This window comes from Phyllostomus hastatus, unplaced genomic scaffold (assembly GCF_019186645.2).
Source record: "Phyllostomus hastatus isolate PE091 unplaced genomic scaffold, TTU_PhHast_1.1 phas_contig_1, whole genome shotgun sequence".
NCBI classification, from domain to species: Eukaryota; Metazoa; Chordata; class Mammalia; order Chiroptera; family Phyllostomidae; genus Phyllostomus; species Phyllostomus hastatus.
Window position 1 is genome coordinate 31,357,074 of NW_025333498.1, and position 21,778 is coordinate 31,378,851.

Below are 21,778 nucleotides of genomic sequence, written 5' to 3' on the forward strand. Positions count from 1 at the left end.
AAATTTCTTTTACTGGGATGACTTAGCTCCTAAGCCAGAGAGTTCCTTAGCAAACATTGTCTGGTCACTTTTACAGTTTACTTTCCCTTGATTTTATCATTCACTCTCTATCCAAACCACTGTCTCTAGTTTAGCAATGTGATAAAAGAGTTAAAACTTTAGTTATAAAAATACTGCTGTGTTGAGCTAACTCGTTTATTCAACGACTGTAATGCTGGAGTGTGGGGAGCAGAGGGAAAGGTGGACACACACTTGGAAAAGCAAGGTTGGGGCCTTATAATGGAAGGTTTTAAATGTCATTTACTCATCCATTCAATAAGTATTTACTGAGTACTTACTATGTGCCAAGCTGATTTCAGATGTTGATGTTAGAACTGCCAGTATTTAGAACTGGCAATAGGTCTTAGCTTTCAGTGGTATGATCACATTTGTGCTATAAAAAGATCTTTCTGTAGGTAGGTGGAGGTAGAAGAGAGTAAAGGGGAGATAAATGGTGATGAAAGGAGACTTGACTTGTGGTAATAGACTAAGAATGCAATATACAGGTAATATATTATGAAACTGTATACCTGAAACCTATACAGTTTTATTAATCAATGTCACCCTAATAAATTCAGTAAATAAAAAAAATATCCTTCTGGCTGAAGGATCAGGGGGAATAGATCATAGAGGAGTGAACCTCAAGTAAAGTGACTAGTTATGCATCTTTGTGACCTTTCAAATAAAAGAAGATTGTGATCTCAACAGTATGGTAGCAGTAAGGTAGAAAGAAGTGAAAAAATTTGAGACATTTTTGTGAAAGTTGGAATCCATAAAAAATACTGATTAATTGGATGTGAAGGATAAAGGAAAGAGAAGAGGAAAAAAGCCAAGTTATCTGGCTTGAGTGGTGACAATTACTGAGGTAAGTGAGACTGGAGAAGAAGCAGGATTGGGGATAAGGCTATACAGGTAGAGATGATGGTAGGGTATACGAATCCAGAGCTCAGGAGCAAGGCCAGGGCGATAGACAGAGATTTGGGTGTCTTGAGCACATAGCACAGAAATGAACACTGAAATCATGGGAATGGGCGAGAACGCCTGGGGACAGTGTAGAGAAGTGAGTTAGTGCAGCAGTTCTCAAGGTGTGGTTCAGGGACCCTGTGGTCACTGAAAACCTTTTCAGGGGTCTACAAGGTGAACACTACTTCCATAAGTAACTCTAAAATGTGATTTGTCTTTTCCACTCTCATCCTGGTACAAATGTCTAATGGAGTTTTTCAGAGGCTACATGAAGTGTAATTATGCCATCCCTTTGAAGGCTAATGGAATGTGTGCTTGTGTATTCCTGTGTTTCAAGAATTTCCTAGTTTCTATTTCCAGTATGATACATGCAGATAGGTATAACCCACTTCAACATAATCTCTTTGGGGTCCTCAGAAATTTTGAAGTGTAAAGAGACCATGATATCAGAAAGTTTGAGAAGCAGTGTGTTGGAGAATTTAGCATTGATTCTCTGGGGTGATCATTAAAGATATGTGGGCAGGGAGAACATCAGAGTCATATTAGTAGAAAACTGTTCTTTTGGCAGCCTTGAGAATACATTATGATGGGAATGACATAAAGTTGTGGAGGTAATTTAGTTGGAATTACAACTCAGGTATGAAGTTATGAGGGTCTTAGACTGTGGAAATAAGAGTGTGAATGACAATGGCCAACACAAAAGGAAAGTGAATGTGACTTTATTATTAACTGAATATGGGTCACTATTGGAAAGATGAAAGGAATAAAGATAACTGAAGTTGGACCTATGCGGTGGATTCTGGCCAGCAGTATCCATCTCGGCTGCGGATGTTCGTAGAAACATGCTAAAAACATACACAGAGACAACCAGGTCCTGTGGGGGAATAGGAACAGAAGGGCCACTCCTCATGTGGGGAGTGCCTTGGCCAACCTCCCTCCTGGAGGGAGCCATGGCCACTCTCTCTCTGGTGGGGAGAGCGCCCGTTCCCCCACCGAAAAGGCTTTTTATTGGTTTCCTTTGCATAGGGATTCAGGTAAAGCTCATTAAACATTGCCGGGAAGTAAGGATCAAACAATAGATAGTAAGGAAGTCTGAGGGCCTATTTTGAGTCAGGATCAAAGAGCTGTAAAACTTTGAAGAACAAACTTACTTCTTCCTTGGACCTTTATCATTCAACTGAGAGCATTCTAAACAAAGCAGGTTTCACAGGATCTTACATATTCTTTCTTAGGCCTGATCACCTGGGGAACCCGGCCTTTTCAGCACAGAGCTGCACCACCCTGTCATTGTTTCAGGCTTAGGTGGAGTAAGGGAAGTAAGGCAGCCAAGGGATAAGGAGATTTTCTCCCAGATGAAGAGGACTCAGGCTATGTCAAAGCCGAGGAGCGAGGGTCCATCACCCCCTTTTGCTGTAGCCCCCAAAGTCCTTTCTTGGGGGCCTCCCACATGATCGTGCCTGTCTTAGATCATTCCCCCTTGGGGAATCTTACCTGTCATTGGCTAACTGACCAAGCTTTGGGGTTCAGTTATGAATGAAGCAGCAGAAGCAGTGCTCCTGCCAGGGAGATAAGCTTTTGTCTCCTTGCTGGCTTATGGTCCAAGGCCACTCCCTCAGCCTTAGCTTAGGCGGGAGTTACAGCTTCTGATACCAGGCAGGGCATTTCCCAACAGAGCCACGTGATGAAAGAAAGGTCTTGCTCCTCCTACAGTTTCAATCAGAGGAAAAATGATCCTTGACATCTGATTACTATTCATGAGATGAGCGCTGTCCAATAAAACTATGATAAGAGCTACATATGTAATTCTAATTTTTCTGCTAGTTGCATTAAAAAAGTAAACAGATAAAATTAGATTTAATAATATATTTTATTAAACTCAATATATCAAACTATTATTATTTCAAAATGTAATTAATAAACTCAAGGGTTTTGAGGGAATTACTGAGTCTTTGAAGTCCAGTGCATATCTTACACTTACAGAACACATCACATCAAAGTAGTCACATTTCAAGTACTCAATAGCCACAAGAAGCCAGCTTTAGACATGGCAGTGTTAGACTCCTCTGTCTCTTGAGTCAAGGTGATCAGAACCCTAATGCTGATTTGTCTGGGGTGAGTATAACTCTGTAGTTTTGAGTTATTTATCTAGAAAGGGATGGCTTATTACTTAGTCATCTCACTCTGGTAGAGTATAATTATAAGACCATTCTAAGGAAATGACTGATATGGTGGTGACTTGCTTACTTGGAACTGATTCTCTGACCTGCTTTTACAGATAGAGCCTGTATTGAATGCAGCCCAGCACACTGACATTGGTCAGTGGAAGGGAAAAGAGACAAAGTTTGAGTTATGTGAAAAGACCACATTAATAGTTTTAAAAGTATATGAAAATCAATGAAGGGGAGCAGCCATTTTGGAAGGTAGGGTAAACAGATAAGATAAATACTGTAAAAAGACTTTAAGCTTTTAGCAGTGGCAGATGAGCTAAGAAACTGTTTTGATATTCCCTATTATTCATGCACACAGAATGGTTATTATTTTTCTTCTTTGTGAGACCCAAGCTGTCCCATAATACAGGCACATGGAAGGTACTTATGGTAGGATCTCAATAAAGGTTCCCAAACTTGTGAGTATTTTTTATGGAAAGGTTAATCAAAAGAAGGAGAAGGAGAAGGAAAAGGAAAGATCAAGATTTCCTAATGCAAAGATTTATGGGATTAAGAGATGAGATGAGTGAGGATGAATGTGTCATGTATTTCTTTAGAGAGAATGTGAGTTAAGGGAAGGAAAAGTGCAGTAAAATGAGAACAGATCAGAGCTTGATAGTATATAGCAAATTATTGTAGTCTGCCTCCTCACCATATGCTCATTCCTTGGTAAGTTGATGTTCCAAGGTGAAATGGGAAATTAAGATGAGTGACATTGGAGTTTCTGGAAAGAGTAATAATAAATGAACAAATGAAATAAAAATAGACTGATAGATACAGAGAACAGACTGATGTTGCCAGAGGTGAGGGGGATTAGAGGGTGAAAAAGGTAAAGGGATTAAGAAGTACAAATGGATAGCTAAAAAATAGTCAAGAGAATGTAATATACAGCATAGGGAATATAGTCAATAATATTGTAATAACTATGTATGGTGCCAGGTAGGTACTGGAAATATTGGAGGGATTGCTTTGTAACATGTCTAATTGCCTAATCACTATGCTGTACTCCTGAAATTAATATAAAAAATATTGACTGTGTTATAATTGAAAAATAAAATCTAAAAAAGAATGAAGGAAATCTGTATGATAAAAAAAATCCCAAACAACCACATCCAACAGTCATTTTCAAAGTTCAGTTATTACACACACTTACAACATTTGCCTTACTAATTTGAAATGTTATTCTGCAAATGTATCAGATCTTCAGAGTCTCAAATCCCAAGTCCTGCTTTCCTTGCTTATGTAAGAGTTACTCACCCAAACTCCGTTTTGCTGGTGGGTTATGAACTCCTTGATTATTTGCTGTTGATACTTTTTTTTGGTTATGAGAATCAGGAGTTATGATGTAGCGTGGTGATGGTAATGAATATGCACAAACAGGTGGTTAAGGTAGGGGGAAATTTAAATTTTGAGGGACAGTAGGATGTAAATTTCTTTTCAGTGAAATAAAAAAAGTCTCCTACATAAATTTTTTCTGTTATGTACATAAAATATGAAAGATGTTATACCACATCTTGAATCATGCATTTGTATTGCTTATATGAAGCAACAGATGTCAGTTAATACACTCCAAAGAGTATTTTCTTAATAGTATTTTATTTTAAAATATATTGGATTAAAGTTGAATTAATTTCCATGTAGTAAGTGTGTGTATGTATAAACAAATACATACATACATAAACAAATACATATATACTTTGTAAGTATAAACAAATTATACTTTTTAAGTAAAAATTGGAATATGTTATAAGGATGAAGGTGTTTTATTGGTTGCCATAAAGGTGGCTTTAAGTACTCAAGAATATAGAAATATTTGTAATTGCCCAAGAATGTACTTAGTCTTCAGAGCTTCTGTAGTGTTAATGTTGGAAGAAGAACATGCACAAGAGGACAGAGGGAAATCATATTTGAAGACCTAGGTTAAAATGTTCCTGCAAATTAAGACCTTAGATTTTTGACATAATTTTTTTTTTGGTTGTGTCACAGAATATGGCACCAGGAATTCAGATCATGATTGATCTGGCTTCATCGGCTGGCCATGTGTTGACTGGCAAGGCACTTAACAATTCTTTTGGTTTTTATACTGTGCTTGAGACAAAGATGTTTCTATGTGATGAGGATTCATTAGACCAGTACAGTCCAACAGAGATATTATGTGAACCACATATATAATTTAAAATTTTCTAATATCCATAATCAAAAGTAAGCAGAAATGGATGAAATTAATTTTAGTAATACACTTTAACTCAGTATGTCCAAAATATTATAATTCAACATGTAAGCAATATAAAAATTATTAGTAATATATTTTATATTCTTATTTTGTATTAAGTTTATGAATTCCAGCATGTATTTTATATGTACAGCACATGTCAGTTTGAACTGCCACATTTCTAGTGCTCACTATCCAGGTGTGGCTAACTGAATACCGGACCACGAGGCTACCAATACCATAGCAGACAATGCACCATTACACTAAGAGGAAAGCATTGAATTTGTTAGAATATTAAAGTTATTCAACATCAACATTCTCAGGATAATAATCTTGCTTTCTTGGGTGGTGAGAGCTTTCCAACTTGCAGGGGTGTTACTGTTTTCAAGAGACAAAATAAATATATGGGGAATAAATACCTGACATTAGTGTTTATTAACGCCTTGTGGTTTGGCATTGTGGTCACATTCACTTCCCTTTAAAACGCTGGTCATGGGTCCAAGAAATAGGGGAAGGGTATCAAAGTTTCATTTACTTTCGAGGAAGCAGGCCAATAGAGGACACTGTATCCTGCTTGTTCAGCTCCAAATCTCACGATGCAAGAGTAGATTACAATCTAGGGTGCAGTTATTAAATAATGAGCAAGCCAAATCAGCCAAAATATGTGTCCTAGCAATTTGTTGCTTTTTTAAAAAAATAAAAAAGCATCTGTTTTGTGGGTGTCTGGAAGGGCTCAAGCTTGTCCCACATCTCCGTTGTTCTTTGTTATTGTTTACTTGGATCCAGAATAAAATGAGAACAAAGTCTTTTTATGCTTAGAAACATTTTGATGTATTCAAGGTGGTGGCATTTGGTTGAGGTGAGATGCTCAGGACTGCCACCATCATGCATCAAAGTGCAACAAACTTCCCCCCTCCCCCAGATACTGCAGTTCTTGGATGGTAAGTCAATTGTATATATCATTCATAGTTGCATTATTTATAGCTGAGCCAGGTGAAGATTCAAGTAATCTCCTTAGATTACTTAGATTGTTCCTAGAGCAATTAATTTATATGACAATCACTTTTCAAGGTGCCCCATAACAGTAGAAATGACACTAGTATTGAATACTTGTTTTTTTGTGTTGTTTAGGCTAAACTAATACAATTCATGTCAATGTACATATAGGCTACACACATGAATTTAATTAAGGCTAATTTTTGTTAATTGGTAACGTTGCATTTGCATTTTCAATCACAATCCACATGGGAAACACAACCATTAAATAATAAGCTCCAGGGATTTATACAATACTCAAACAAGTTTCTAATATACGTTAAATCCTTTTTTTACCTCCCCTTAATCCTTGTGTATGATCTCTCTGAACCCCCAATTTTTCAGTTGCTAAAATTGTAGTTGCCAGAGAAATTTTCCATAGGATAGGCCCTCAATCTCATCACCTGGCCCAGGTGGACTTGCATGAGTTGCTATTTTATGCAGGGGAGCGTCGCAGGAAGACATCAGAGATTAAGTTGGTGAAACCAAAGCCAATTGGTAACCCCTGCAGTCGAACAATTGGTTATTTCCGGGACTGAACAGAGAGGGCGCCCTTCCACAGACCCGGGCACAGCCAGGACTTGGTGGTGGGAAGAGCTAAGCAGGAATGCCCAGGTATGTGTCCTGGCTGTCTACTTAGAAACCTTTAGGGCGCTGGACTACAAACGAATGTCAAGAGACCTGGTTGGCTGGATTTTCTGTAGGGGACTACAGAGCTCACCACCAGGAAGCAGTTGCTGTGGGGCTTAAGTTTTCCAAAAGTCTACATAGGGCTTTCCCTCCCGTCCTGACCCCCACCTCCAGTCTCGGGAGCTCCGCGCCACCCCCCTTTACCCATCCCCCGCCCCAAGTTCTGAGCGATCTCACTTCCTTGCCTTCGTGCCGCCTTTGCCCGCCTGCCCGAGAGCGCCAGGCCACAGGCGGTTACCAGCGGGCACAGGGGGCGGAGGCGTGGCAGGGGCGGGCTCTGTCACCCTCTCCCGCCCCCCACCTCCTCCCCACCACCGCTCCCCTCCAGCTGGCTGCTGGGGTCAGTGGCTGGAGCACTGCGCACCGCCAGCCACGAGGGGTGTGGGATGGGGGAGGCAGAGGAGGAGGGCACCCTCAAGGATCCGAGCTAACCGCGCACTTCAAACGACTGCGGGGCTGCGTTTTCCTCCTGTGCCCCGGGAACTTCAAAGCAGCGGGCCGCCTAGCTCCGCTCTAGGGCCTCGCTGCCCCGCTGTGGTGCCCGGTGGCCATGACCCCAGTGCTCAGCGCTGCCCTCCACCAGACTCTCCTGCTACTCGCTGTGGCCGCTGCGCTGTCCGCAGGTATGACGGGCGCTACCTTCTACGCCTTCACGCGCGGGTGGGAATCTGGGCTGGTCTGCAGGTAGGCACCAGCGTGGAACAAGGTGCTCCGAGCAAACTGACCTTCAGCGGGGCGAAGCGGGAAGTGACTGCTGGCGTGAAGGGGCGCTGGACAGGGCGCACCTGACGTCTGGTAGTTGTAATGGCAGACAGATGTTTGGGGATGAACCCACCAGGAGGAGGGGAAAAGCAATAGGGACGTGGAGATTTGGGGAGTAGGTGTGAGGTAGGTGACAAATTTGGGGGCAGTTTGCAGCGGAGGCAGGGAGTATGTTTCTGGGTGTGCGCAGGGTTGGGAGTTGGGTGGCACCATCAGTTCGCTCTGCAAGTGCTTCGGGGGCGCTTTGTGCTGAGCTCCCGAGAGCTGAGCAAGGTGGTAGGAAGGTGGGGAAGGTGGGGAGACTAGTGGAGATTCAGTCAGAGTTTGAGGATGCCAGGGATACCTCAAAAGCCGCTGGTGCCAAGCTATGTAGGCGGGAGTGGGAGCTTCAATTTGCGTGGTTTGCAACACACATTGCTTTCGAGGTATGATCTTTACTAAGAGTTGCAGGGAAGAAAATTCTGGCAAGCATCCCAGCGTTTATAACAGGTCTGTTCCTTGATAGGCTAAACAGAACCCTGGGCCCAAGCTAGAAACCAAACGTTTCTTTATAATGTTTACTAGAAACTGGGGCAAATGCGTCTTTGGTAAAATCACAGTGTGCTGAGATGAAAATCCATTTAACTGTGAAACTATTTTGATTATAACATTTTCCTGGGTTATGGAGACCAGAAGTAGGATTTCTTGATAACTCATTCTTGAAACATTTCAACCAGACATTTAAGACATTTGCACATAAAAACCTGGTGTTTTTCCGTAGAACTGTACTTTGCCCAAAGCCAATTTTGATGCATTTTTGTTTTCCCAGATGACAATCTGTTTGACATTAATAGCGGATCTGTTTGACTAGATCCTCCAGGGTGGGTAGGTTTCCTCTTAGCGACATGTGCAGGAGGATGTTTTGAATAGTATGATTGCTGTCATGTACAGATTTCAGTGTTTCAGATAGTCTAAGAGAATCATGAAATACATTTAAGTGAAATTTTGATTACTGGAAGGGATTAATTAGGAAAGCAGTTGCCCAGAGGTTGTCAGGAAAATGACGAGATAAAGTGAAATATTTGCATTCAGAGTTAGTAAATTCATCAATGGGAAGAAAACTGATGATGGGAGTCTTCATAAGAAATGGGTGGAAATTCTACTAACTTGGAAGAAACACTCAAAGTACTCTTGACTGATAGAGTTTACAAAGAAAAAAAAGTCTTCCAGATATTTGAGTAGACACCGGTGAAATTGCTTCCACAGGCTGTCCATACAGTCCCATATTTAGCTACAGAGATTTCATAAAAGATTCAATTATCTTTTTATATAGTTTGAAAGGTATGTTTTGTTTATGACGCATCTTTTTTTTTTAAAGATTTTATTTATTTATTTTTAGAGAGGGAAGGGAAGGAGAAAGAGAGAGAGAGAAACATCAATGTAACGTTGCTGGGGGCCGTGGCCTGCACCCCAGGCATGTGCTCTGACTGGGAATCAAACCTGCAATGCTTTGGTTCACAGCCTGCTTCAATCTTCTGAGCTATGCCAGTGAGGGCATTATATGACAAATCTTTTATAAAATTTTAGAGACCCTGGATAAAGCAAGGTAGCAAAACAAGCCCTGCTATGTTATTTGAAAGGAATGCAAACTTTTGACATTGAAATGTGCAAAAACAAATAGAATATCCATTCAAATTTGATTGTTTCCTCAAAACCTGAAGGAAAGAAAAATGCCTGATATGGAGGTAATTGTCAATATCCTAGAGAAGTACTTACCAAAATTGAACTTTTACAATGAACTTTTGAATGTCACATAAATCACTTTCAAATCTCTTTTAAACACTTTACCCTTCTTTGTACTCCACAAGAAAAATAAGTCTATTGCTATTTATATTTTTAATTCCTAATTTTTGTACAAATGTTTGATGATTTGTTGGCAGCATTTGAGGTTGTTCATTTATGCAGATAAGTTGTTTCTCATGTGGTTATCTACATTATTTTTGCCCTGGTCACTTTCACAAATTATATTATTAATCATATTGGCCATTTTTAAAAATGTACCTGCCATTGTTGACACGTTATCTGAGAAGTTGCTATTGACACAAGGACAGCAAAGCTGCATGGTGGAAAAAAACACTTTCCACTTTGGCTCCACTGAGCACCAGGCCTAGGACCTTAAATATCTAAAGACATTGACAAACCAACAGTGCTTTTTGCCTTGCTTGTTCTTTCCAGCAGCTCTGTCACCTTAGACGCCGTGCATTAACAGCATAATAGAAACTATTGCTTCTTGTTATGCATCTCAGAGGCTAATACTGATGGGAACTTAGAGAAAATATTTATTGGTCTGGACTGGCTAAAAAAACTAGGTTCCTTTGAGTTACTCTAATTATCTAGTTACTAGGTTTTTTGATGTTTGACAAGGAAGACCTGATGTGACCTCCCAACAGTTAGCATGTGCACTAAACATAAAATTGGAAGAAGATGCCTCACATTATAAGTTTGAGATATTATAATAATTTCGATATTATTTAGATTTGTACATTCCCCACTGCTTTTATGAAACTCCCTGGTCTTCTGGTTGGGAAAGGATTACTAAGAGTCTGGAAAGCTAGATACTCTGAAGTGAAAACTGTTTCATTTAATAACCAGGGTAGGGGTTGGGGTTTCAGAGAGTGACTTGCACCCCTCCAACAACACTTCCCACTATACATTTTAAGCTTTGTTGGAAGTGAAAGCAAAAGCCTCGGATTGACTGAGTTTATAAATGCAAAAGGTGTTGTCACCTTTGCCCTTCTTTAAGCACAATCATTGGTTGGTTGATGGACACAAATGTGGCAAGAGGCTCCCTGTTTCCAAGGAACAAACTTTTCTAGTTCAGGACAAACTCTGTGCAGAAGTCCTTGGGGGAACGTTTCTTCATTGGCTATAATGCTTCCGCCCATTTTGTAGCCTCAAATGTGCAAAGTATAAAAGAGAAAGAGTCCTCTGATTCACTGCAATCAGAAAAATAAAGGATTGGAGGAGTGAGACAAAGAGAGGAGCAAAGGATGACACCAAATTTTTGACCCAAGCAATGGAAGAATAGACCCCTTAAGTGGGGTGAGGACAGCTGCAGGAGGTACAGGTCTGGAGAGAAGGGGCAGCGGCAGATGGCTGAAGCTCTGTTTTGGTTATGTTGAATTTAAGATGCCTGTTAGACACTGATGCAGAGATATCAAGTAAGCAATGGGGTTTATGTGCCTGGAGTTTAGGGTATAGGACTGGCCTAAAGGTAAAAAACACCTAGAGTCAAGGGCACTTGTAGATAATTTTAAAAGATATATTAACTAAGGCCACAGACTTAGCAAACAGAGAACACCCACTTAAATTGAGCTTCAAAAAAACAAATAATTTTTTAGTGTAAATATGTTTCAAATATGACATGGGACATACATATATTAAAAATTAATTGATATTTAATTCTACTTTAACTGGATGTCCTGTACTTTTATCTGGCAATCCACAATTAAAGAAATATTGTGGTGAGATGATGAGCTTCTTATACATGTATTCCCAACTCTTGCATTAGAAAGAGAAGTATAGGCCTATTTTCTAGTCCCTGTCTCTTAAAACTTCTGTTCCAGATCTACTGCTGTCCCATATGCATCTCTGAATGGGCCACCACTAGCTCTGTGCACTGTCTCCCCTGCTTCTGTGGAAACAGGGAGGGATACCGAACCTGTGCTATACTTACATGAGTATCTTAGCAGAAAAGGATGTGTGAACAAGACAACAATACCTCTCTAGACTCTCTGCAAATAATTGTTATGTGAAAGCAGTTGGTTTTCCCCCAAATTTATTGTCTTTTGGATGTGATCATTATTTTCAAGTGTATTTTTACAGTATTTTCCTTTTGTATAAACATTTGTATGTTTCTCTTTTAGAGGAAATGCTTCAGGCAGTAGCTGAGATCCAGTTTGTTGACTTTTTCTAAGCAGTGCTTGCATTGCTTATTATAAATAAGAGAAGGCTAAGAGGAGAGGTGAATGGATAGAGTAAAGCCTGGGAAGTTCTTAAGCCCCACAGGACCTGATAATCTGACACAGTTTGAAGTTTTAGAGCATGTTCTTAGAGATCTACCACAAGTCCTTTGGGAGAGAAGTGGGAACACATAAATATCAGCTTCTTTAAATTCCCTTTTTATTGATTGATTGAGAAAGATACACACACATTGATGTGTTGTTCCATTTATTTTTGCGTTGGTGTATCTGGACATCACTTTAACCAACCAGGTTAAAGGTAGCTACCAGGTAGCTAGCTGAGCTGCCCAGCCAGGGCTTAGCTAGAGGCTGTTTAGTGCCTGTTCTAGCTAAGCCTTGAGCTGGTACCAAATGACTAGTATTGGCTTTATTTTAATTAATTAATTTATTTAATTTTATTTTATTTTAATTGTTGTTCAGGTACAGTTTTCTGTCTTTTACTCCCATTAGTATTGGCTTTATTTTTAGATTTGTAGGGGAAAGTGTCCTATAAATGAATAACCGTAAGCATGGGTCATCAAAAATTACAAGGAGATATATTCAATTATATACAAAGAGTTTATTTTAGTAAATAATAAAATGAGAGCTAATTTTCAAATGTAAATAGGAAAAAAAACTAAATAGACAAAAGGAAAAATTCTAAGCACAAAGAGTGGACTATGTGTAATTCCTTATCATTTATAACTGTGAGGCTTCTTCTGGATTTTCCATTGCTTTGGACTTCTGTATATTGAATTTTCCCTAGCTGAGAATCAAAATCTCACAGTTATTCTTACATTGCTGAAGAAACTGAGATAATATTAGCATGTGTTCATAAGTGATATAGAAATGCTACCTTTGCTAAGACACCTTGGAATACCTAAATTCTACCTTGGCTCAGCTGTGCCTCACTCTAGTCTAGGAGGGTTACTAAGGGATACCTAAAAAAGGGAGGCAAAATCAGTAATTTTTTTTTGTTACCTGGTGCTTTGGCCCAAAATTGCATGGCAGAGCTAAAAAATACTTTACTTTTCTAAACTTTTAGTAATTAAATAGCCTTTAAAAATGGCCTTTAAGAATAAAGAAAGAAGATGTGTGATAAATCAGAATCCTGGATCCTGATGCTATGATACCATCAAAAGGCTATGTAATGCCTGGCAAAATGAAGCCAGGGTGCAAGAGCAGAGGACCTCTATCTCCAACATCTCACCCAGGTAGCTCTGACAAGGGTTCCAGGTGATAATCTCAAAGGTCACTGCTACGTGAGGAAAAGGACGTGGTCTGTGGAGAAAGGTGGTTGGATCTTTTTTGTGAAGAAGCAGGTCCTGTTATTCCCATGTTTTCTATGAATAAGATGCAGAAGCCCCCATGATCATGAGCCCTGTGCCTTTTGCATTCTTTGAAAGCTGGATCCCTAAAGCATGTGGGCCTCTTGGTTCCCTGGAATCTGAACAGTACAAATCACTTCTCCTCTTGGGGATCCATTAAAAAGTAAAAGGGAGGGAGGAGGTGAGTAGGAGTATGAAACCGACAAAGAATACTTTATTTCCATAGAAGCCAACACTCAGTTCTTTCTCAGGGAACACTCCTTTGCCTTATCACGTGGCTCTTGACTTCGTCTACTTTGATTGGCCAACCAGGCTAAGAAGGTTCTTCTCTGTCCTTCACTTTTCTGATTCTTCACTTTTTCTCCTCTATACTAACTCCCCTTTTCTGTTGTTCTCCTCCGTGGGTTTTTTTGGTTGTTGTTAGAATAGGTATGTAAAGATACTGTTTCTTTGGAACTGTTTTAAATTAATCCCTTCAAGAATTCATGGGTGAATCATTCAGTATGACTCAAGAACTTGGCTTATTATTTTTTTAAACAATTTAAATTTGCCACTGACTTAAGTGTCCCAAAATAGATCAATCTACTTTTCATTAAACTTTTCACATCAAGAAAATGATTAGTATACTCTAATTTTGAAAATGAAACACATTTTCTCCTGATCTATTTTGTCATCTTTATCTCATGACAAGATAAAATGACAGAGATAGATGCCATATCTTACATGTTAAGTTTCATAGAATTTTTTGTTTAAAGCTGTAATTGCCTGAAATAAATACTCTGTGTCAAAAAACAGATTAGAAAACAGTCTAATCCACCCAGATCTGGACAAAGATCATTATAATACCAAATATTCAGTTATAAATGCATGCTTACCTATTGACTCAGAGGGTAGTAGTCCACATTAACACAACTTTAAGGAACCAGATTGTTTTAAAACAGAGCCAATATATATTAAAGAGTATTAATTCATCAATTTCACAATTTTATCTGAAGACAGTTTTTATGGCCTGCTTCCCTAAGTGTGTGTGGTTTTTTCATTTCTCCATCCCCATTATTGCTTTTTAAGAATAAGGATCTACTCTGTGAACATTTGCCTACTTTAATAATCACAATGAGACAGTGGTTGCACTCAACTTCCACTTACAATCTGCAGTGTGTATTTCCAGGAAATAGATAATATACTGTAAATCTGAAGCATTGAATAAAGAATAGTTCTATGAATAGCAGAAGATTCCTTACAGAATAATAAAATGCACATTTGAGCGAACTGCTCTCCTTTTTTTTAGCTCTCTTACCTACAGCTTTTCCCTAGCTATATTACCTATATTATATTAAACAGCATTGTTTTTTTTGCACACAGAAGAAAGTTGATTTTGTTAAAACAACTGGACCTCTTTAAAAGGACTGAAAATTATTGTGCCAAATAAAGATTTATATTGTCCTTTAGAATTGCTTTTACTAAACTTTGCTTTTGGTATTGCCATTATCATAGGTTTTGCATGATATTTCTTTATTATCTCTTTAATACCGATAGTATTTGTAGTCCCATCACCTCTTATATTCCTGACACTGGAAATTCAAATTTTCTCTCTACTTTGATTAGTTACTGAGAGGGTTATCATTTTTATTTATTGTTTTCAAATAAATAACTTCATATTTTATTGATTTTTCTTTGTTATTTGTTATTTTAAAAATAGTTTTCTGCTCTTATAATCATCATTTTTCTCTCTACTTACTTTGAATTTAATTTACTCTTTTATTATCCTAGCTTCTTAAGTTGCCAGCTTCGATTAGGAGGGACAAAGTTTTGCTCCGGCCAGTGTGGCTTAGTTGGTTGGGGGTTGTCCTGCAAACCTATGGTTAATGGTTTGATTCACTATCAGGGCATATGCCAGGGTTGCAGTTCGGTCCCCACCTGGGGTGCACTAGGAAGGCAGCAGATTGATTTTTCTCTCACTTCAATGTTTCTCTTCCTCTTTTTCTCCCTCCATTCTGCTCTCTTTAAAATAAAAAAAATAAAACAATTAAAAAGTAAAGAAAATAGAGTGGCTAACTTTTTAAAAAAGGGTTGCAAAGTACATATTTTAGGCTTCTGGGTCATAGAATCTATGTTGTAACTACTTAATTCTGGCATTTTAGTAGTATAAAAGCAGCCATAGAAAATACAGAAATAGATGTTGCTGTGTTTCAATAAAACTTGATTTACACATGAGTCAGCCAATGGGCTATGGTTTGCTGACCCTTTTTTTAAATTATATTTTACTGATTATGTTATTATAGTTATCCTAATTTTACCCCTTTGTGCCCCGCTACCCAGGACCCCACACTTCCTCAGGCAATCCCCACACCTTTGTTAATGTCAGTTGGTCATGTATATAAATTCTTTGGCTACTCCATTTCCTGTATTGTACTTTTTACATCTCCATAGCTACTCTGTAACTACCAATTTGTACTTCTCAATCTCCTAACCTCTTTACCCATTTTCCTAACCCACCCTCCCATCTGGCAACTATCAAAACACTCTCCATATCCATGATTTTGTCTCTGTTCTTCTTGTTTTCTCAGTTTGTTTTTTAGACTCAATTCTGGATAGATATGTATTTATTGCCATTTTATTGTTCATAGTTTTGATCTTTTTTAAAAGTAAATCCTGTTAACATTTCATGTAATAATGGTTTGATGGTAATGAACTCCTTTAGTTTTTTTCTTGTCTGGGAAGCTCTTTATCCACCCTTCAATTCTAACTGATATCTTTTCTGGGTAGAGCAATCTTGGCTATAGGTCCCTGCTTTCCATGACTTTAAATATTTTTTTTTGCCAATCTGTTCTAGCCTGCAAAGTTTCTTCTGAGAAATCAGCTGACAGCCTTATGGGAACTCTCCTGTAGGTAACTAGCTGCTTTTCTCTTGCTGCTTTTAAGATTCTCTGTCTTTAATCTTTGGCATTTCAATTATGATGTGTCTTGGTGTGTACCTGTTTACATCCATCTTGATTGTGACTCTCTCTGCTTCCTGGACTTTCATTTCTATTTACTATTTGGTAACAAATCAGGGAAATTTTCTTTCAATATTTTTTCAAATAGAATTCCAATTTCTTGCTCCTTCTCTTCTCCTTCTGGTACCCCATGATGGAAATGTTGGAATACTTGAAGTTGTCCCAGAGACAGCTTACACTATCCTTGTTTTTTTTAATTCTTTTTTCTTCCTGTTGTTCTGATTGCTTGTTTTTTGCTTCCTTATTTCCAAATCATTGATTTGATTCTTGCCTTCATCCACCAGTTGTTTCCCTATAAATTGTTCTTTATTTCAATTATTGTATACTTCATTTCTGACTAGATCTTTTTTATGCTGCTGAAGTCCCCACTAAGTCCCTTGATCATCCTTATAACCAGTGTTTTGAAGTCTGCATCTGATAGATTGCTAATCTCCATTTTGTTTAGCTCTTTTTCTGGAGTTTTGATCTCATCTTTCATTTGGGCCATATTTCTTTGTCTCCTCATTTTGGTAACCTCCCTGTATTTGTTTCTATGTATTAGGGAGAGCTGCTTTGACTCCCTGTCTGGGTAGTGTAGCCTAAAATAGTAGGTGTCCTGTAGGGTCCAGTGGCTCACCCAAGCTGGGTACTCAAGGTGTGCCCTTTGTGTCAGCTGAGCACACCCTCCTCTTCTAGTCCAGCCTTGGTTGCTGTTGGCAGGTGAGTGGGAGGGATTTACCCAGGCAAGTCAGCTGCAAGTACTGGCTGTGACCACTGGCCACCCACCTCTGATCTCCGTGAAGGATCAGCTGTGCAGGGTCAGTGTGGTGGTGCTCCAACATGGTCTGTAGCTGTCTGCTGGGTATATAGGCTCAGAAGTTTCCTGGGTGGTCCAGGCCAAGGTCACCCTCCATGAGCTGTAAAGCAATCTGCAGATGGCTGCTACTTGTGCTGGGCTTGGAGGTTCTCAGTAGAAGCCATGCTGTCAACCTAGGCTGGCTGTTGGTAGTGCCAGTTCAGGGGCGACTTAGCAAGATGTATGGTGACTAGGGGCTTACTGAGGCTTACTGTTGCTTGTTTGAAGGGATTTAGGAAGTTGTGAAGCATGAGCCAAGACCAGCCATTCATATGGAAAAGACACTGTTAACAGCTTGGGTGGGATGGAGCCTCAGGGGATCTCCACAGTACAGCAAACACTGTTAGCTAGGTTGATGGAGTTTCAGATATGGTACCCACTTTGCTGGCTCTATTGTTCTGTGGAGGGAGGGTTGAAAAAAGGGACAATGGTCTCTACCTGACTTTCTGTCTGGGAGAAAATTGTCCCCTAGCTATGTTGTGCTTTCAATTTGAAAATGGATCAGTAGAAATTACCTTATAATTGTGTAATTATACTACTATAAAGTCATTATACTAAAGTGGGAGGTGTCAGGTGGTAAAGAGGGAACAGTGAAAAGAAACAGAACAGAGAATCTAAGAGGTATGAGGCATTATCAAGAGTTATAACATATATGTAAGTGTAATGCTGGAATAAAATATTGTTTGAAGAGATATTGGTTAATAATTTTACAAATATAATGAAAGACGTAAAATCACCAATCACAGAGGCTCAGATAAGCCAAAATAAGATAAATATATCTCCTCACAAACCCCATAGCATTGGACAAAACTTATACAAATCGATGAGATTCAAAGGTAAAGAGTAAATATTGAAGACAGCCCAAATAGTCACATTACATACATAAGAACAAGCTTAAGAATTATAGTGGACTTCTCATCAAAAGCTATGACCATCAGAAAATAATGAAGTGACAACTTTATGGGACAGCAAATATGAAACTATCAACCCAGTATTCCATACAACATAAAGTTATCCTTTAAGACAAAAGACAAATAATGACATTTTCAGATAAACAAAAACAGAGAATTTATTACCACTATATGTGCACTGTAACAAATGTTAAAGGAACTTTTTCAACAGAATGAGTACAATATCAGAGACCTGAATCCACACAGATAAATAAAGATCTCTGGAATGGCTAAAATGAAGATAAATATAAAATCTATTTTTCTTTAACTTTAATCACTCTAAAAGTAACTGACTCTAAGGCAAAAATAATAGCAATGCCTTATGAGTTTATAGGATATGTACAGATAAAGTGTATGACAGCTTAGCACAAAGAATTAAAAGGAGGAATTGGGAGTATACAATTGTTAAGTTTTTATATTGCAAATTAAGGATTATAGTATTATTTGAAGTTATACTGTGATTTAGTAAAGATGTATTGGGTTGGCTAAAAAGTATGTATGTTTTTTTCCATAAAATAGAGGACACATTTTTCATTTTCACTGTTAACTTTATTAGTTTGGACATTTTGAGTGTGTTGGCTATCTTCTGCAAGGTCTAATGTTGATTGTTCTCAATTAATGTCTCAGTTTGATTGGTATTAACTTCAACTGATCTACCCAACCATGGAGCATCATTCAGCTAGAAATCTCCAGCATGAACCTTCACAAACCACTTTTCACACATTTGATCAGTCGTAGCACCTTCTCTATACACTGCACAAATCTCTTTTTGGTGTGTTTTAGTAGCATTTTTACCTTTCTTGAAATAATAAAGCATAATATGCTGAAAATGTGGCATATTTTCTCCAGTTTCAATATTAAAATGGCTACCTAAAAATTCACCAATATTGATGTTTTTGAAAGATGCTGAAATGAAAGTTGTCACAATATGATGTAACAAATTGTCTTAACTGAAATTAAAGACAATTAAGCACTATTGGAGCCATCTTATGGAAAAAACCAAACAAACTTTTTGGCCAGTCCAAAATATTGTACAACCAAGTGCAACCGCTAAATATTAAAATATAAATTAATATATTAAGTATAAATAAGCCAATAATGTACATGAAATGAAATGTAAGATATTCAGATATCTTAAAATATAATGATAAAAAATATAATAAAATTGCAAACGCACCAAAAATAGATGGAGCAAACAGATAGCAGTTAGCAAGATGGTAGATTTAATTCTGACCATATCATCAATAATTACCAATAACTACATCAAGTGTAAGTAGTTTAAATACAGCAATTAAAAAAAAACTGAGGATATCACACTGAGTAAGAAAGCAAGAACTAACTAACTCTGTGCTGTCTATAGGAAACTCATGTTCAATATAAGAAATGCCCTTTAACTAAAAATACACAAATAAGTTAAAAGTAAAAGTATAGAAAATTTCTATCATGCAAACGCTCATCTTTAAAAAGCTGGAGTTATTAAGTTTTGCTAACTTAATAACAGACAAAGTAGATTTCAGAACATGGAATGTTGCAAGGGATATTTCATAATGATAAAGGGATCACTTCACCAAGCAGATACCATAACTTAAATGTGTTTGCACCTAACCACAGAGCTTCAAAATGCATGAAAATACAATTGATAAAGCTTAAAGGAGAAACAGACAAATTCATAATTATATTTTGAGTTTTCAACACTCCTCTTCCATAACTGATAAGTAGACCAAAAAATGAGTAAGGATATATAAGATCTGAAAAATACTTTTAACCCACTTGGCTTAACTGATGCTTATGTAAGGTTAAAACCATCAACAACAGAATATACATTTTTTAAAGTGCACATAGAATTTTAATCAAGATAGGTCATATTGTGGGTCATAGAACAAATCTAATAAATTTAGAAGAATTTAAACTACATGGTGTATTTTCTCTGAACATAATGAAAATAAACTATTCATTCATCAACAATTAGATTGTGTCTGGAAAACCTCCAAAAATATTTGGAAATTAAGCAACAAACTTCTAAGTACTCATGGATCAGATTAGAAGTCAAAAGAAAAATCATATATTTTAACTGAATGAAATTAAAGCATAACATATCAAAAACTGTCACATACACTTAAAGTAGTTATCACAATGAAATTTATAGACACAGCGAATAACTCAAAGCAAACAAAAGAAAGGAAATAATAAAGATGAGAAAAGGACTCAATGAAGGTGAAAACATAAAATATTAAAGAAAATAAAGAAAACCAAAAACTATATATTTTTAACGATAAATAAAATTGATTTACTTCTATCTAGATTCACCAAGGAAAAGAGGGAATACATAAATTAGCACTGTCAGAAGTGAGAGAGAGACATCACTACATATCCTACATACATAAAAATAAAAATAAAGGAATGTTTTGAACATTTTTACCCTACATTAGGAAATTTAGGTAAAATGTACAAATTAATTGATAAGTACAAACTACCAAAGACCACTCAAGAAATAATAGATAACCTGAACACATAAGCGCACACACACACACACACACACATTGATATATAAAATTCATTTCATAATTTAAAGCTTGAAACTTCTATTGAAGAAGATTCCAATCCAAGATGGCATCACAAGTGAATTCTATCAAAATTTTCAGAAGAAATAGTGTATATTCTACCCAAACTCTTGAGGGAATGCTTTTCAGCTCTTTTTTTTTTTTTTTTTTGGAAGACTAGCGTTACACTGAAACCAAAACTAGGTAAAGACATCTCAATGAAAAAACTGCAGGAAATTCTAAGATAGCTGCAGAATAGGTCGAAGCTACACTCACTTGTTCCTGGCACCAAGTTGGATTTACAGCTAAATTATAGAGCAATCAACCTGAATAAGCAACTGAGGGCTAACAGAACTAAAATATCATAACCAAGGATTTACAGAAGAAGACACAGAGAGACTAGCAAGAAGGGCAGAGACATCGAAAAGGCTGTCCTCACACCCATGTGTGGCAGCTGAGAAGCTCGAAGGATATCTTGACTGCAAAACTCCCTCTACCCATAAGCCTGGCCTATCCACCCAACATAGGGATTTCCCAACCCAGAGCAACAGAAATGGGGAAAAGAGCCAGCATAGCATCAGGTGGTGAAAATTAGTGGAGATTCAGCCCACCTGGGAAAGAAGAAAGTCTGCTGGAGACCCAGATACCACTTTTCCAGGGTTAAGCGCTTCTGTTTTTACAGCACCAGCCTGGGGAGTGCACTGCCTATTCCTCCAACTCCTGGTGACACCACTCTGTTGTTCTCAGATCCTGCAGAGGGTTCTACTGGCTGCACCCAGCAGGGACATTTGGAGTGCTGTTTTTCTGAAGAAGTCCTTGGTAGAGACTTAGACACTAATTGAATTGGGTAGTGTGGAAAGGGGACCATTCTTCCCCACCTCAAGTACACAGCCAGTGCCCGACCCTGTTGAATCACTTAGCCTACCCTACCACTCTGTGTCCCCACCCTGCTGAGTTTAGTCATGCATTGGGGATCACATTGCCATGAAGAGCTGGGAGTATCAGAGCTATCTCCTGGGGAGGCTTTTGTCTGGGAATGACAGGAGGGTGCTGGGTTGTGTGGCTGTATCACAAGAGGACCATTCTTGTCTCTCTTGCAAGCTCAGCCTACACTATTCCAGGAAGGGGAATAAGTACCTGACCCCTAACTACATGCATTGCTCCCCAATGGAAGACTGTTTGGATCTTCCTCTTCCCCAGTTCTAGTGGCCCTGACCTGCTGAGTTCAGTTCTGTGGTGGG

The 21,778-nt window shown here is 38.2% G+C and overlaps 1 protein-coding gene across 1 annotated transcript in view; it reads left to right on the forward strand.

The window, feature by feature from the left end:
- The first annotated feature begins 7,486 nt into the window (after window positions 1–7,486).
- Window positions 7,487–21,778, forward strand: part of ACVR1C (activin A receptor type 1C) — a 70,056-nt gene continuing 55,764 nt past the window's right edge. The window contains exon 1 of the mRNA XM_045857977.1: window positions 7,487–7,769. Within this exon, the coding sequence (XP_045713933.1) occupies window positions 7,697–7,769 (73 nt within the window). The 5' untranslated portion in view covers window positions 7,487–7,696. The remainder of the gene's footprint in view (window positions 7,770–21,778) is intronic.